This window comes from Pantherophis guttatus, chromosome 6 (assembly GCF_059756535.1).
Source record: "Pantherophis guttatus breed Tessera chromosome 6, ASM5975653v1, whole genome shotgun sequence".
In the NCBI taxonomy this organism is placed as follows: Eukaryota; Metazoa; Chordata; class Lepidosauria; order Squamata; family Colubridae; genus Pantherophis; species Pantherophis guttatus.
Window position 1 is genome coordinate 76573758 of NC_142068.1, and position 16841 is coordinate 76590598.

The window sequence follows — 16841 nt, forward strand, 5'->3', positions numbered from 1 at the left end:
ATCTATCAGATCTGCTCCCTGCTGTTTCAACATCTTCCCTGTGCTCCTGGTGTTCATTATAGACTATAATAGCTTCTGTTGCTAGGCTTTGATTTTTTTAAACTTTTTTAAAGAAAAGCTCATAAAAATAGATACTGAGCTTTGGAAGATATCTAAAACACCTTTCACCCAGATGGGATTTAAACCATTTTTTCAACTTTGTTTTGATAGTAAGGGATGGGGGAGGGGGACAAAATAGAGGAGTAAACTCCTTGGAGATTGCTAACAGATGAACAGATCTGGTTTTTTAATGGATGAACAGAGTTGGAAGGGACCTTGTGTCAGATTATTCATGACCTGGCAGAGACATGGTAACAAGGTCAGCCAATGAATAGGCGTAACAACTAATTACCAACTAATAGGCATAGCCAATTAGGAGCTGAGACAGACTGGAGCCTGGGCGTGTCTTAGTCTGCAGCTTCTGAGTCTGTGCAGAGAATAGAAACGAAACTGAAACCAGTGTGTGAACTTGTCTGCTCTTCTGAAATGAAACTAACTGTTCTCTCCTGCCTTGTGTTCTGCCGGTAACTTCTACCACGTTGTAAGAATCAACTATTGGTATTGTAAATACTTCATCTGTTATGTATATAAAGAAGCTAATGAATCCAGCTGAATCAGTTTATCTGTGTGTGCTTCTGGATTTGATTTTTGCAAGAAACTCGTGACACCTTGTAGGTCATCTAGTCCAACCTCTCGCCCAAGCAAGAGACCTTACACCATTTCTGACAGATGGCAGTCCAGTCTCTTCTTAACAGTTTCGAGTCTGCCATGAGAGGTAGCATTCCCAATTATCATGTATAAAAATGCATTTTTTTTACATTGCTCGGTAACAATTAAAAACAGTCTCCCAATAAGAACAGCCATTATAGAAAATAAATAAGGAAAAGGGTTTCTAATCTGCCTGCAGATTGTTTTTTGTGCCTTTAAGGTCTGGAGAGCTTAGAATCATGATTGCAGTCCCAGAATATGGAGCAGTGTTGCTCTTTGTACTATGTGTCCCATCTTTTTAAAGATGTGGTTATATGTTTTGAAAATTTCTCCATGGCAGAAGAATCTCAAAAAGGAGATATTACTTCGTTACAGTGCCAAGGAGTGGCTTATATCAAGCTTCTCTTATTTGAGGATCAAGACTTCATCATCATCAGAATTGGAAGGGACCTTGGAGGACAATCCCCTCCTCAAGCAGGAACCCCTATACCATTTCACACAAATGGATGCCCAGTGTCATTTTAAAAGCCTCCAGTGATGGAGCATTCACAACTTCTGAAGGCAAAGCTGTTCCACTGGTTGATGGTTCTCACTGTCAGGAAATTTCTCCTTAGTTCTAGGTTGCTTCTCTCCTTGGTTAGTTTCTATCCGTTGCTTCTTGTCCCGCACTCAGGTGCTCTGGAAAATTCTGATGTTTCTGCGCTCCCCATACTTGCATCTCTCTTTGCTCAGTACAAGTTACAACTTCTTGTGTCCAACGAATGCATATGAAGTTTCTAATGTACACTTTTCTCACTTGAGGAATGCCTAATGTTTTTGTAGGACTGTGGAGTCAGCAGTAGCCTTTTCCAGAACCCAGCAAAACTCCATTTGACTATTGGCACCCTGGTACTTCTGAATGAACAAGAAATCCAGAAAGCTCAGGAACTCCTGCAGAAGTGTAGAGAAGACCTTGTTGAGTAAGTAAAACAGAAGCTTGGTAGTAGAGGAAGCAGTTGCCTCCTCCTCCTCCTCCTCCTGCTCCTGCTCCTCTTCCTCCTTCTCCTCCTCCTTCTTCTCCTCCTTCTCCTTCGTCTTCTCCTTCTCTCTCCTCCTTCTCCTCCTCCTTCTCCTTCGTCTTCTCCTTCTCTCTCCTCCTTCTCCTTCTCCTTCTTATTCTTCCATATCTGTCATCGGACGTTGGCGATCATGTTGGCAATCCTATTTTTATCAACAGCCACATGAAAAACTTCTGCTGAGTTTTGTCCAAACCAGTCCCTCAGGTTTTGAAGCCATGATGTTCTTCTGCCTGGACCTCATTTGCCTTCAATGTTTTCCTGGAGGGTTAAGTGAAGGATGCTGTATTTTTCTGAGTGTCACATCACATGTCCAAAATATTCTAACTTTCACTTTTTAATGGCTTTGATGATTTCCCTTTGCTTTCCCAGGCGGCTTATCACCTCCTCATTTGTGACTTTGTTAACCCAGCTTATATGTAACAGCCGTCTGTAAATCCACATTTCAAATGCTTCTCGTTTCTCTAAGTGGTTTTTCTGTCAGTTGCCTACATTTGTCCAAAGAGGAAGCACCTATGGAAAGAATAGAATCGAAAAAAGTATAGAATTGTAAGAAATTGTAGCAAGCAGCTACAACTATTTAAAGACTAGGGACGAATTGTGTTTTGTTTATGACATCAGTCAACAGTCAAAGAATTCCTTTTGATTGATTGATTGATTGATTATGTGCCATCAAGTTGACGTTGATTTTAATGATAGTTTTTCTCCATGACAATCTGTCCCTATTCTAGTTCTTCAAGTTTTCCTATGGAAGAATCTTCCCTTTTCTTGCCATTTTATTATAAATCCTTGGCTACTTTTTTTTTCCTTGCAGTGATTTTGTGCATAAGCAAAGACTGATTTTATTCCATTGGAGTTTGTGAAAAATGTGATTACCTTCACACTTTGTTCTAGCAGAGTGTTTGGCAAATAATTCTTTTCGCCCCAGATGGTTGTATATCCCTGAGATTCATTTCTTGAAAAAGCTGTAGGCAAAGAGCATGTATAAGAAAGCAGGCCTCAAACAATAGATCAGTGACTCTGAAGGGCAGAGGTTGTCAAAAAACACTGCACAAAGGCATGTGGTTTGAGATGTACAATGATAGATAAAAAAAATCCTCTCTCCCCCCTCCCCTCCCTTCAATGCAGTTGTGTTTGTAATATTTTTGCAAGAGCTTTTTGGTGCAGTGGTTTCCGAAACTAGAAATCACTGCACCAGAAAGCTCTTGCAAAAATTTAGGATACACCCCGAGTTTACAAATGAGCTCTTTTGTGATTAACTTATACTTAAAATTAGCAACAAAACTTCTGATGATACAAAATGCGGTGGTAAGAATGTGGGTATGACTAAAGGCAAGTCAACTGAAGTGTGTAAATGGAGTGTAGTGCAGATAGTCCTCAGTTTAATGACCACAATTGAGCCCAAAATGTCTGTTGCTGAGTGAGACATTTGTTAAGTGAATTTTGCCCCATTGTACCACCTTTCCTACCCCAGTTATTAAGTGAACCACTGCAGTTGTTAAGTTAGTCCAGGGGTGGGCAATTGTGGCTCTTTTACAACCTGTGGACTTCAACTCCCAGAATTCCTGAGACAGCTGTTGAAGTCAATTGCCCACCCCTGAGTTAGTCTAATGGTTCTTGAGCGAACCTGGCTTCCCCATTGACTTTGTTTGTCAGAAGGTCATTGAAGGGGATCACATGACCCCCGGACATGGCAACCATCATAAACATGAGTCTGTTGCCAAGCATCTGGCTTTTGATCACATGACCATGGGGATGCTGCCCTTAGTCATTTTTTTTTCCAGTGCCATTTTAACTTCGGACAGTGACTAAATGAACGGTTATATACGTTGAGGACTACCTGCATAGTGATTAAGAGATTGGTCTAGCATTCATGAAATCCACTCCCAGTCAGGGAAGTTCACTGGGAGACTGTGGGTGTGTCACTTTTTCACAAGTCAACTCAAATCTATTTCACCAGATTTTTTTTTGGAAAAAATAAATGGAAGGAGGAAAATCCTTGAGGTCATGAGACTGACCCCGTCCTCATTGTCTCAGTCATGAACTAGATTCACTTGTTCAGAGAGGGAGCCTATGAACCATGTCTGGCTGAATTTCAGACGACAAGTGTGATGACCCGGGACAAGGCACTAAGGTCACACAGCCAGCTGAGAGTTCAAACTCCCCTTTAATGCTCCAAATGTCCCCTCAAACCAATGATGAAATTCAAATTTTTTTACCACCAATACTGTGGGTGTGGCTTGGTGGACGTGGCAGGGGAAGGATATTGCAAAATCTCCATTCCCACCAGGGAAAGGATACTGAAAAATCCCCTTTCCCACCCCACCCCAGGGGAAGGATACTGAAAAATCCCCATTCCCACCCCACTCCAGGGGAAGGATACTGCAAAATCCCCACTCCCTCCCCACTCCTGGAGGAAGGATATTGCAAAATCTCCATTCCCACCCACTCGGGGGCCAGCCAGAGGTGGCATTTGCCGGTTCTCTGAACTATTCAAAATTTCCGCTACCGGTTCTTCAGAACCTGCTGGATTTCACCTCTGTCTTAAACGCTCCCACGTTCTTGGCAAGTTCCAGAGCAAAGCTCGCGCGCACGCATACACATCACAAACACACATACACACACACACACACCAGCCTCTGGCTGCACCCAGTCCAGCAAAACAAAGGAACAAGGTACTGAGTCCACAAAGTCAGGGAGAAGCAAGCAGTCCTGCAAACTCCAAATGTCTGTACTGGCACATCAAACTCCACCAATTTTAGCATTTGTTCCCGACAAACGCCCCTTTCCATAGTGTCTCCTTAAATCTCAGTCCCTAGGTGTGCCTTGTGAAGAGGGGCGGGGTGATCTCCTCCCGAATCGTGATGTTGACCTGCACTGTTCTTGCCTTCTCCATGCTTGGGGATCAGGAGGGGGCAGTCCTTGCTCATCCCCTGAGCTCTGTCGCTCCTCGTGTCCACTGTTTGCCCTCTCTTGGTCATCCTGACCCATTCCTCCCTGCTAACAATCCGTCCAAATCCTGAGGGGCCCTGGGCTGCCTCGGCCTGCTGCTCCCCACATTCCTCTGAAGCCAATGAAGCCGCCTCCTTGATCTCCGTTGGATCTAGCTCTGGTTCATCCTCCTCCGCAGATTCCGGCTCCGATGGGGACATTACAACAAGGGAGAATATCTTAGTCTATTTGAGTAAACCCTAGATCAGGGGTGTCAAACTCAAGACCCGGGGGCTGGATCCGGCCTGCAGGGTGCTTAGATATGGCCTGTGAGGTGGCCCTAGAAACAGCGAAGGACTGGCCTGCAGTGCCTCTGCCAGCAAAAATGGAGCTCCGTTTTCGCTGGCAGATGGTTGCAGGAGTCTGTCACAGCTGAAAATGGAGCTCACAAGGGCTGCATGCGGCTCTCCTGAGCTCCATTTTCGCTGGCAGAGGGTTGCAGGAGGCCATCACAACCGAAAACGGAGCTCAGGAGCCCATTTTCACTGGCAGAGCACTTGGGCAACCACACGTACCCCTGACACAAGTGACGTCGAGCTGACCATGCCCACCCTGGCCATGCTCACTCTGGCTCCCTGAGGTCAAACACAACCCTGATGCGGCCCTCAATGAAATCAAGTTTGACACCCCTGCCCTAGTGGTCTTGCAGAAGGATCTGGCTCAATAAATAGCATCTAAGTGTGGATGAGATAGCCGTAGCCTCAAGTATAAAACAAATGTGAAATTATCTCATTGTTGGAAGTAATATCTGTTCTTCATAACCGTAAATAAGTTGTTACTTACATGCCATGAATCTTGATTACTTGATGAAGTCTTCTCTGCCCAGTCCCTAAGTTTTGTTCTTTCGCATTTGACATTTGAAAAGTTGCTCAGCCAGAGTTTGACTTTTGACTTCTGGATCAATTTACTAACTACTTAATCTTGGATTGCCATATTTGGACTACAAAAACATACATTACTACTAGGTGGCAATAAAGAATTAGTGGGTTCTTTGTATCATTGCTGCCGTCTAATGACTATCTAGATTTCTGCAGTCTAGGTAGTTCTCTGTGTTTTTCTGGTCATCAATAATCATTTTAGAATATATTACTGTGTGTTTTCCACTGCGAAACTCTAATCCTGATCTAAAACAGGATATTGGCTTAGTCTGATATGTCAATTTTTCCAGTGGTTGCTTATTCAGTAAACCATAATTAAAACAAGGAGTAGCTTAATGCAGTGTGTCATGGCAAGTCAGCCAGTGAGGTCTCGAGGGAGGACAGTTAATAACATAAAGCCTCTCAGGTCTGTAGCATTTTATCCTGAATGTCAGGATACTTCCATGCTGGCTCAGGAATTCTGGGAGTTGAAATCCACAGGACATAAAGGGGCCATAACTTCCCATCCCTGCTGAATGTAGTACCAAGGGCTCCGTTCACTGAAGCCATCAAATGGGCCCTATAACAGCTAAGCATAATTTTATATTTATGAGCTTAGTATGCTGGTTTCTACCCTTATTGATAATTCTGAGTTATTAGTCTATTCCTTGATGCGTCCGTGTTTGATAAATTGTACTTGCATTCTTTCCGTCTCGAATTAAACAAGAGGCACTCTAAATAATTATACACATATAATTAAACAGAAGCCGCTCACAGCTTCCTAGATTCAGAGCAATGTCAGAGATACAATCCATAGTGACAGCGTTGGTAGCAATAACAAATTTGGTGCGTATATTAAGGCCAGCCAAAATATTAAGATTTATGACCTGCTTTGGTATCACAGGAGCCTTGTTTATTTGTTACTAGCTTAATTGAAATCAGCAGAGGATACCTTAATTTAACGTGCATTCATTAGATTTTTATACCACATTTGTGGTGTAAAAACCTCAACCTTAGCATGCAAATGAGGAGATTAAAAAATTACAAATAAATGGCAGTGAATTAAAATAGTGTGTTTGTATGTGTGTGTGTGTGTGAGAGAGAGAGAGATTTAAAAAAATAGAATGAAAAGAACATTCTGATAAGGAAGGCTAGCTAGGTGAAGAAATGTATATTTTATCTAAGTGCATCCTTAGGGAAGAGCATTACTAGAGCATAGATGCAGTCATAAAAAAGGAGGGTTATTTTGTGAGTAACCATGAGATGTTAATAAGCAAGCTGAACCACAAGCAACTAGACCTGTTTGATGGCCTTAGCAAATGTGTAGGCCAGTAGAGGTGAAGACCCATTGAAGAATTTCCTGACCTTGCTCCTATAAATTCCCATGGATTATTCAAGAGCCTATTAGATTTCATAATCCCCAGAGACAGGCTAATCTTAGTGGAGAAGATCGATACTGAGACCAAGTTTCACCAGATTAGGCTATGACTTTGACACTGGAATAACTTTAATGCTCACCCATCTACCCCCAGTTATCTGTTTGTGCTCTTCATCTCCCCAAAGATTAAATTAAGGATATAAATATAATCAGTGGTGAAATGTAAAATTTGTTACTACCGGTTCTGTGGGCGTCGCTTGGTGGTGGTGGGGTTAATGTGACTGCATGGGCGTGGCCAACTTTTTTTTTTTTACTTTTAAAAGCATTTTTTCTACAACCTCAAAGAGGTTGTACAAAAAATGCTTTTAAAAGCCTCTGACGATCCCAGCTGAGTTGCCTGATCTTCAGAGGCTTTTAAAAGCATTTTTTTCTGCCACCTCTTCGGCCGAACAGGTTGTAGAAAAAATGCTTTTAAAAGCCTCTGAAGATCAGGCAACTCAGCTGGGATCGTCAGAGGCTTTTAAAAGTATTTTTTTCTACAACCCTTTCGGCCGAAGAGGTTGCAGGAAAAAATGCTTTTAGAAGCCTCTGACGATCCCATCTAAGCCACACAATCATCAGAGGCTTTTTTTTTTACTTTTAAAAGCATTTTTTCGGCCAAAGAGGTTGTAGAAAAAATGCTTTTAAAAGTAAAAAAAAAAAAAAAGCCTCTGATGATTGTGCGGCTCAGCTGGGCATGGGGGGGGGGCACAGGGAATTTTTGCTACCGGTTCTCCGAACCACCCACCGCCATCGCTACCGGATTGGGTGATCCGGTCCAAACCGGGAGCATTTCACCCCTGAATATAATCCTTTGAAATGGTCTCAGGGTTATTGTGGTAGCCATGACATGCGGAGATGTGCCTTGTGGCATAGTCTTAATATGAATCGATGATCACTTTTATGAAGTTCTCCAGGACTATTTTAGAAACCAGCTTGCTAAGATAGGCTGTTCACTCAACACCGCGTAAAAAATCCTCAGTTTGACTCTCTGGTAGATTTTTTAGTAAGTAGGATGGCATTTTGGTAGATTGCTACAAATCTTTCCTCCTGTCTGAAATCAGAGAGAATAACACTTCCAACCATATATTCTTTATTCCAGGGACGGATCTGTCCCACGGGATGCTTAGATCTGGTCCATGGGGCCACCCTGGAAACAGTGGTGGACTGGCCTGTGGTGCCTCTACCAGTGAAAATGGAGCTTGCGAGGGCTGCACGTGGCCCTCCCAGGCTCTGTTTTCAGCTACGATGCCTCTTGCAGCCCTCTGCCAGTGAAAACAGAAACTCCATTTTCACTGGCAGAGGGTTGCAGGATGAGCTGGCCATGCACACCCTGGCCACGCCCACCCTGGCCACACCTACTACCCCCCCTCCGAGGTCAAACTCAACCCTGATGCAGGCCTCAATGAAATCGACACCCCTACTCTATTCTTATAATATTCAGTTCTCCCAAACAGTTACCATCTTTATCACTAGTGAAATAACAACTTTACCCTTTTCTCAACTCAGGTATATCATATGCTTTTCACACTCCTATACCAAAAGAGTGGAAATAAATAAAACACAAATATTACACCGCAAAGTTTGTCAGCTGCAATCGCTTTGGTTACACCAATTCTCTTAATTATGTGTTTTTGAAAAAATCAGGGATCCAGCTCTCCTCTAGTCCGGGGGTGCAAGTGCAAGCGGTGGGCTGGTGCATGCACGCGCAGCTCCACTCATATCAGTTGCGGACCGGCATGCACACACATGCGCACCTGCCCGTCGCTTGCGCAGACTGGTTCCCCTCTCCCCTGCCATCCTGGGCCGCTGCTCTGGTCCGTGCCCCTTTGACTCCACTCTGCCAAGGCAGGATACCTCTCCTGTTATTTGAACTCCTAGCTACCCTGTTTCCCCCAAAATAAGACATCCCCTGATAATAAGCCCAATCGAGCTTTTGAACGCATGGCAATAAGGCCAAGCGCTTATTTCAGGGTTCAAAAAAATATAAGACAGGGTCTTATTTTCGGGGAGACACGGTATTAACAAGTGAGGAGCTGATATAGTTATAATGCAAAGCAACAACAGCCACAAGAACAATTATGTCTGCAGTACTGAAAAATCATTATTGCCATTATTGCTAACGGAAAATAAATTGTAAGGGCCTAGCTGTGTGAATTTCACTATCTGTAGAACTACGATGGATTAAAAACCTCAGCTTCTAACATTACAAAATGTTGGCCTTTCATTTTATATGAAAGATAGTATAATTCCTTGTATTATTTAACATTTCTTAATATTAATGCTGTGCAGTGTCTAAAAGCGATGCAGTAGCTGTCTGGGAGGTTTATAACCTAACAGCAGAATTCCATTTTTCTTCTTATGGCATGTAAATGCTGAACGAACAACTCTAAAAGCTACAGATATAGTCCAGGTAAAAGATTGCAGTGGCATTTGAGTGGCATGCCAAAGGTCACTGTGCCAAAAAAATAAATTTAATGTGATGCTCTTCATGAATATGACTACAGCAGCCCTTGAATACATGTCGAAGGATCATACCATAGTAATTCTAAGGACTGTTATTACTATTTGTTATCACTAGTATTACACATAAATTAGAGCTATTTGAGTATCTGCTGGCATGGAAGGACAAAAAAGTGACTTCACAAGAAATATCCATCACTACAGGCAGTAACTCAACAATAACAAAGACAAATTTAGGAACCGAGAATGGGGAACATTCATTCTGTATGTTATCTCTAAAATATCCATTGACAGTGCAGTTCATGCAAAATAAACTTTATACGGTATATGCATCTGGGGAACTAACAGCACTCAAATATATTAAACTAGCTGGACACCCGTGCTTCGCTACGAAACTTTGTGATCGGGCATGATAAATTGACACTTAAAGCCTGAAACTTAATGTAGAATGTGTAATTCCATAACATCAGAGTGTGTTTATATAAGGCAACTGACAGTTGGAACAGAGGGGGAGGGGGAGTAGAATGTCCCAGCCTGCAGGCCAGATGTGTCACGCGCTGGCCACACCCACACCCAGTTTAGTGAAGGGGTAGCATCAGAGCGTGTTAATGTAAGGCAACTGGCAGTTGGGACAGAGTTCTTTTCAGGTGTGGAGGGGGAGTAGAATGTCTAGATCTTTAACATCAGAGCGGGTTAATATAATACTGTATATGAAATACTAATGATCTAATGGTCATTTCGAAAAATCCTTTCTTAGTGAGCACCTAGAAGCCAAAAGGAACATACGTGGCAAATTTCAAGTTTGTAGGCTTTATGGTTCTGGAGATTTTGTGATTATGGCATGAGTGGTTTTCGTTTTTATATAGAGAGATTGAACAGCAGCAGCAGGTTACATACAATCGGGCCAGTGATGCTTCTTATGTCTAACGCAGTTGAAGTAACAAAATACGTAGTTGCTAGCTAAAGTTCACAGTGAACCTTTTGGTATGTTCACACACACCTCTTTATTTCTTGTTTCTAAATAGCTCAATTACTGAACGCAAACCGCTAACTGTGGAAATAAGAGGTATAGAGTACATGAACGATGACCCAGCCATGATTGATGTTCTGTATGCAAAAGTCCGCATGAAAGATGGCTCCAGAAGGTAAACTTTTCCCTTGTTTTCTCTATCGTCATTGATGTAACGATACTCCCAAATCCTCTCAACTTCTGAGTTTGATCGTATCTGTCAGGAAACCATCCAAGAGATGAAACTTCTATTGTTCTCTATCTAAAAAGAAGCCGATGCTAACTCTTTACCCTTAGGTTCATAATGGGTCATACATATTACTGAAAAGAGCAAGACACCTTCCACTTGCGCAATTAATCAGAACAATTAATCAGTGGAACCGCTTGCCTCCAGAAGTTGTGGATGCTCCAACACTGGAAGTTTTAAAGAAGCAATTGGACAACCATTTGTCTGAAATGGTATTGGGTTTCCTGCCTGAGCAGGAAATTGGACTAGAAGACCTCCAAGGACATTTCTAAGTCTGTTATTCTCTCTCTCTCTCTCTTATTTGGCTTGTTCTGCTCAACAAATAATGGAGGGTTTCTATAACGTGCGAAAAGGGATTTCTAATTTCTCTCTCCAAAGGAGACAGAAATCAGAGTGGAAACTAATGATAAACAGTGACTTCTGACTTTGACATTAATGGCTAATAAACTAGATTCCTGGTTTGCATATCATGATAAAGCAGGGATCGGCAACCTTAAACACTCAAAGAGCCACAAAGGTCCTAACTGGAAGCCCCCCCATTCAATTCTGGAGCCCACTGGAAGTCCGGTTCACCCCACCATAGAGTCTCCCCCTAGCGCGGCGTCCTTTTTGCTCTACCTGTCCTAACCGAAAGCCCTATCAATTGTGGAGCTGACGGGCGACAGGGAGCCTCAGCAGAGGGATGAAAGAGCCACATGTGGCTCCAGAGCCGCAGGTTGCTGACTCCTGTGATAAATAGAGCAAGAAGCTTCTATGATTGGTTTAGCCATTCTGTCTGAAAGAAGAGGCCAAGTAACCAACATATCATGGCATTTATACCTAATCAAAATGCTGTTTAGCTATGAAGTGTAAGTGTAACCACTGCCTGTACCAGATACTATTTAATTACTCAGCTACCAACTTCATAACATTCTTTCTTTTGCAAAATTATGTTGCATGTTTTTTTAATTTCTTTACAAATGCAAAGTCTTTTAAGTATTATCTGGAAAGTCTTAAGTATTCTTTTCCAAATGTACATTAAATGTTTTTCTTCCTTTTCCTTTTCCTTTCAAATGTATCTGTAATTTTGCCCAAGGAAAAAAATCAGAGTAAACAATGTAATCAGATTTTAGTACATCATTTTAAATTAAACTTTTGTTAAGATGAGAATTACCGTATTTTACTATGCTTCAGTTTTCTGCCTTTGGGCTACTTGTGTGATGTTCATAAAAGATAAATTCTAATCAGGGTTGGAATTTACATTTTTAAAAAACTGACGTCCTTCGCATTAGCTCTCTTTCAATAGGGAGTAAGTAAACCCTGGACTCTCCAGCTATATGCATTAGTTTATTAAATGTTGAGGCATACTCAGTGGATTGTTCCTCATGGTTTATTTCTGAAACCATAGGGGTAAATGCTATGCATTATTGCAAAAATCACTTCTTTTTTTCATACCTCATAATTAAAACTCACCCATTTTATTTTGTGAGATGTACTTTTGATTTTTTGTTTCTCCTAAATACCCAGTTCCACAAAACAGAAGGGTACCATTTCCCGCCATCACCGATATTACTGGAAAACTTCTCTGATATTTATTAAAGAAGGGGAGAAAGACGATGAGGAAAGTTACGATACAATGATTCCGATCCAGCAGGCCTCTCATTATAATTTAATTTGCTTTATTTCCTCGATTTTATGGTGTAATAAAGTATGGCTTTATTTGAGATATTTTTTTTATTAATTGCTGAGGTATCATCCCACTTTTCATTAGGCAGGTCTAATTTCGACAATGTATCTGCAAAAAACAAGAGATTGAAATTGAACAGCTAGAAATTAACCATCAACAGCCTCACAGGGTCAACTCAATGCCATTGGGCTATTACATTAGCTCATCAAAAATTATCAAGCAAATGGTGACTAGAGGGGAAGAACATGTCTGAGCGAGACCAAAAGGGTCAGGAGAGAAATCTATAACTGGAAAAGTGCGAACTATCCAGCAAATTACCTTCCTAATGGATTCCACACAGATAATATATAAGATGGCACATATATGTGTGTGTGTGAGAAAGAGAGAGTGAGTGTCTTTTGTTTTATTGGTTAGGGATAGAATTAGAATAGAATAGAATAGAATAGAATAGAATAGAACAGAACAGAACAGAACAGAACAGAACAGAACAGAACAGAATAGAATTCTTTATTGGCCAAGTGTGATTGGACACACAAGGAATTTTTCTTTGGTGCATATGCTCTCAGTGAAGATAATAAGACAAGATACAGTCGTCAAGAATCATAAGGTAGAACACAATGATTATCATAGGGTACAAATAAGCAATCAGAAAACAATATCAATATAAATCGTAAGGATACAGGCAACAAAGTTATAGTCATGCAGTCATAAGTGGGAGGAGATGGGTGATAGGAACGATGAGAAGATAGTAATAGTAATGCAGATTTAGTGAATAGTCTGACAGTGTTGAGGGAATTATTTGTTTAGCAGAGTGATGGCGTTCGGGAAAAAAACTGTTCTTGTGTCTAGATGTCTTGGTGTGCAGTGCTCTATAGCCTCGTTTTGAGGGTAGGAGTTGAAATAATTTATGTCCAGGATGTGAGGGGTCTGTAAATATTTTCACAGCCCTCTTTTTGACTCGTGCAATATACAGGTCCTCAATGGAAGGCAGGTTGGCAGCAATTGTTTTTTCTGCAGTTCTAATTATGCTCTGAAGTCGGTGTATGTCTTGTTGGGTTGCAGAACCAAACCAGACAGTTATAGAGGTGCAGAACTGTGACCTGGATGACTGAGAATCTCCCCAAACATCTGCTTGATCTCTTCCCTAAAATTAATAATGTTTCAGACTCTGCCTAGGTAACATTTCTTGCACATTTCTGTCAAAGTCATCTCTGTTACTCTCTCCTCTACACCTATCCAAGCATTACTCACTAGTGTTGGCTGGGACTTATTTTTGCCAGTACTCAGAAAGTAAGCTTGTTCAACGGAAGCGCTGTATGTTAATGGTGCTTCATTGTGGACTGCTCCTAACACAGACATTTCAAAAAATAATGCATAGCTTGTGGCACTCTCAGTTTTGTTTATCATTTATGGAGGTAATATTTGTTACACAGTGAGGAGTCTTTGTGCTCCAAATTGTGTCAAAGGCCAAGTCAGGAGACAGGTGTTATAATGTTGAGAGCAGAAGTCAATCGTCATGAGAGAGATTGTGCTAAAGGCAGGATATATTAAGCATGGAGTTTCTACTCATTCTACCATATATATTCAGAGGAACAAATGTATGTTGTCTTCCTCTAACGGAAACATGTCTCAGGAAAATAAAGTGATCGAAGCACATTAGGACCAGCAAGGATAATTTAAAACCTTACTGGCACATCTTTCCCTCCAAGGATTCCCCAATAAATCATACATGTGATAGGTTGCCAATGATCCTGGCTTGAACTTTCTGACAACTTTTAATCAGTCCAGCTGGGAAGCCTTTCTTTGTTTCTTACAGCCCAGTTTTGGGAAGACTAGTAGGAAAAACACTGTGGATATTTCCACCGTTGGAATCAGGAGACCATAGGAAGTTTCTCTGAAGATAAGTGAAGTCTACGTAGGTAGCCGGAGCAGAGTTTTGAGGAAACAGCGCAGGAGAATTTCTAGTATCTTAGTCAATAAACCAACTAAACCTTTTTGAACACACATCAATTTTTTTGTGTGAAGAAGCACCTACAAGAATTTGTATAAATAGACAAACAAACAAATTCCAGACTTAACAGAATAACAGAGTTGGAAGGGACCTTGGAGGTCTTCAACCTAACCTAACCCTAACCCTAACCCTATACCACTGTTGGCGAAACTTTTCAGCACTGAGTGCCAAAATGGGGGCACGTGCACGCACGTGCGTCTGCCAGAAACCGGAAGAGCAGCCGCCCAGTGTGCATGCGCGCACCAGGAAAATTATCTTCCGGGTTTCAGCGCGCGCCTGTGCACTGGCCACCTGGTCTTCTGGTTTCTGGCACGCATGTACATGCAAAGACCAGCTGGCTAGTGTGCATGCATGTGCCGGAAACCAGAAGATCATCTTCCCAGCGTGCGCATGTGTACCTGGCAGCTGCTCTTCCAGTTTCCAGCACTCCTGCGCGCATGAAGACCAGCTGGCCGCCAGAACCCGGAAGAGCAACCGGTGACGGCTCGCGTTCCCAGAGAGATGGCTCTGTGTGCCATTTCCGGCACATGTGCCATAGGTTTGCCATTACGGCCCTATACCATTTCAGACAAATGGCTGTCCAATCTCTTCTTAAAAACTTCCAGTGTTGGAGCACCCACAACTTCTGGAAGCAACTTGTTCTTCTAATTAATTGTTCTAACTGTCAGGAAATTTTTCCTTAGTTCTAGGTTGCTTCTCTCCTTGATTAGTTTCCATCCATTGCTTTTTGTCCTGCCCTCAGGTGCTTTAGAAAATATAGTAAACTGTGGTGAAGACTGGGTTAAAAAGAAATCATTCCAGTTTGGTATAGACATTGGGTAGAAAATTCCACAGAGCATTAAGGAGAGTAGTAATAAATGTTTTACCTCAAATAGGGATTAGTAGAGTTCTGCCTAGGGTGAAAACTCTTTATGCTACTTGAATTATTTATAACAATAATTTAGCAAGCGTCTACAGAGCAAGCCAATTTTTCCTTATCCGTTTATTTCAATTTTGTTTTGCGTTAATAGAATCCTTTTAATCAGGTAATCTGAGATAACATCTTTAAACTTCTTTTTTTAGTAAACCACTATCCAAGGCAATAACAAAAACTTTTAACAGCAGCAGCTACTGGGTTTTAGAAAATAAAAAGGGCTATTGTTTCTAAACAGACTAGGAATTAGGGTTAATTTACTCTATTCTACTTGAAAATAGCGGCATCTTCATATTGTAATGTAACTATGCCACCTTTTTCTCCCTAAAAAGATGTTAAATTTTCCAATTTAAAAAAAATAGAAAAAGAATGGGAAGCTGTGGGAAACATTGCCATGGAAAGTGCCATAAAATGGATTTCCATGTGGGTTTTTGAAGCAAGCGGTTACCTTCCCACTGAAGTGGTTCCTATTTGTCTACTTGCATTTGCATGCTTTCAAACTGTTAGATTGGCAGGAGCTGGGGCGAGGATGGGAGCTCACCCCGTTGCATGGTGCTCAGGTCTTGAACCTGGACTGCCGACTTTTCAATCGACAAGCCCAGTGTCTTAACTGCTGAGCTACTGCACGACTCCGTGATGTCATGCTGGCCACATGACCGCAGAAATGTCTTTGGTCAGTGCTGACACAATGGCCTTGAAACAGAGATGAGCACTGTCCCCTACAACAATGAGTAGTGAAGTAAAACCTGCAGAGACTCCTTTTAAAGTAAGACTACATCATAAAGTTGCAATGTATGGCTGTGAAAATTGGACCATAAGAAAGGCTGAACTCCAAAGAATTGAAGCCTTTGAACTATGGCGCTGGAGAAGACTCCTACGAGTTCCTTGGACTGCAAGGCGATCAAACCAGTCAGTCCTAGAAGAGATCAACCCTGACTGCTCTTTAGAAGGCCAAATCCTGAAGATGAAACTCAAATACAAAAAAGATGAAATGGAAGAAAGGCATCCCCGAACATGTTTAAATATACTAGGATAAAGAATGAATTATTAAAAATTAAAAGAGAATATATATGATTAAAAATGGAGAAAATAGAACTTGAGGGCGAAAGAAGATACTGTTTATATAAACAAGAATAGAAATATTAAGATTTGATTTAAAAATATGGAAAAAGAATACTTTGGCAGAAATTGTAACTAAGTAAAATATATTTGGATATGACAAGTTGTATATGATATGATATGATATGATATGGTCAATACTCTGTTTCATAAAATATGTGGGTGTGTGTCAAGGAAAAAAACCAGAAGCTAATAAAACTTGAGTCAAAAAAAAAGATGAAACTCAAATACTTTGGCCACCTAATGAGAAGGAAGGACTCACTGGAGAAGAGCCTAATGCTGGGAACGATTGAGGGCAAAAAAAGAATGGGACGACAGAGAACGAGGTAGCTGGATGGAGTCACTG

The 16841-nt window shown here is 41.4% G+C and overlaps 1 protein-coding gene across 6 annotated transcripts in view; it reads left to right on the forward strand.

Annotated features, from left to right (window-relative positions):
- ASCC1 (activating signal cointegrator 1 complex subunit 1) overlaps window positions 1-16841 on the forward strand; it is a 119516-nt gene that overhangs the window by 42981 nt on the left and 59694 nt on the right. For all 6 annotated transcript variants that reach the window (XM_060682262.2, XM_034425992.3, XM_034425993.2 and 3 more), the window contains exons 6-7: window positions 1570-1706; window positions 10556-10675. In XM_060682262.2, coding sequence (XP_060538245.2) covers window positions 1570-1706; window positions 10556-10675 — 257 coding nt within the window. The remainder of the gene's footprint in view (window positions 1-1569; window positions 1707-10555; window positions 10676-16841) is intronic.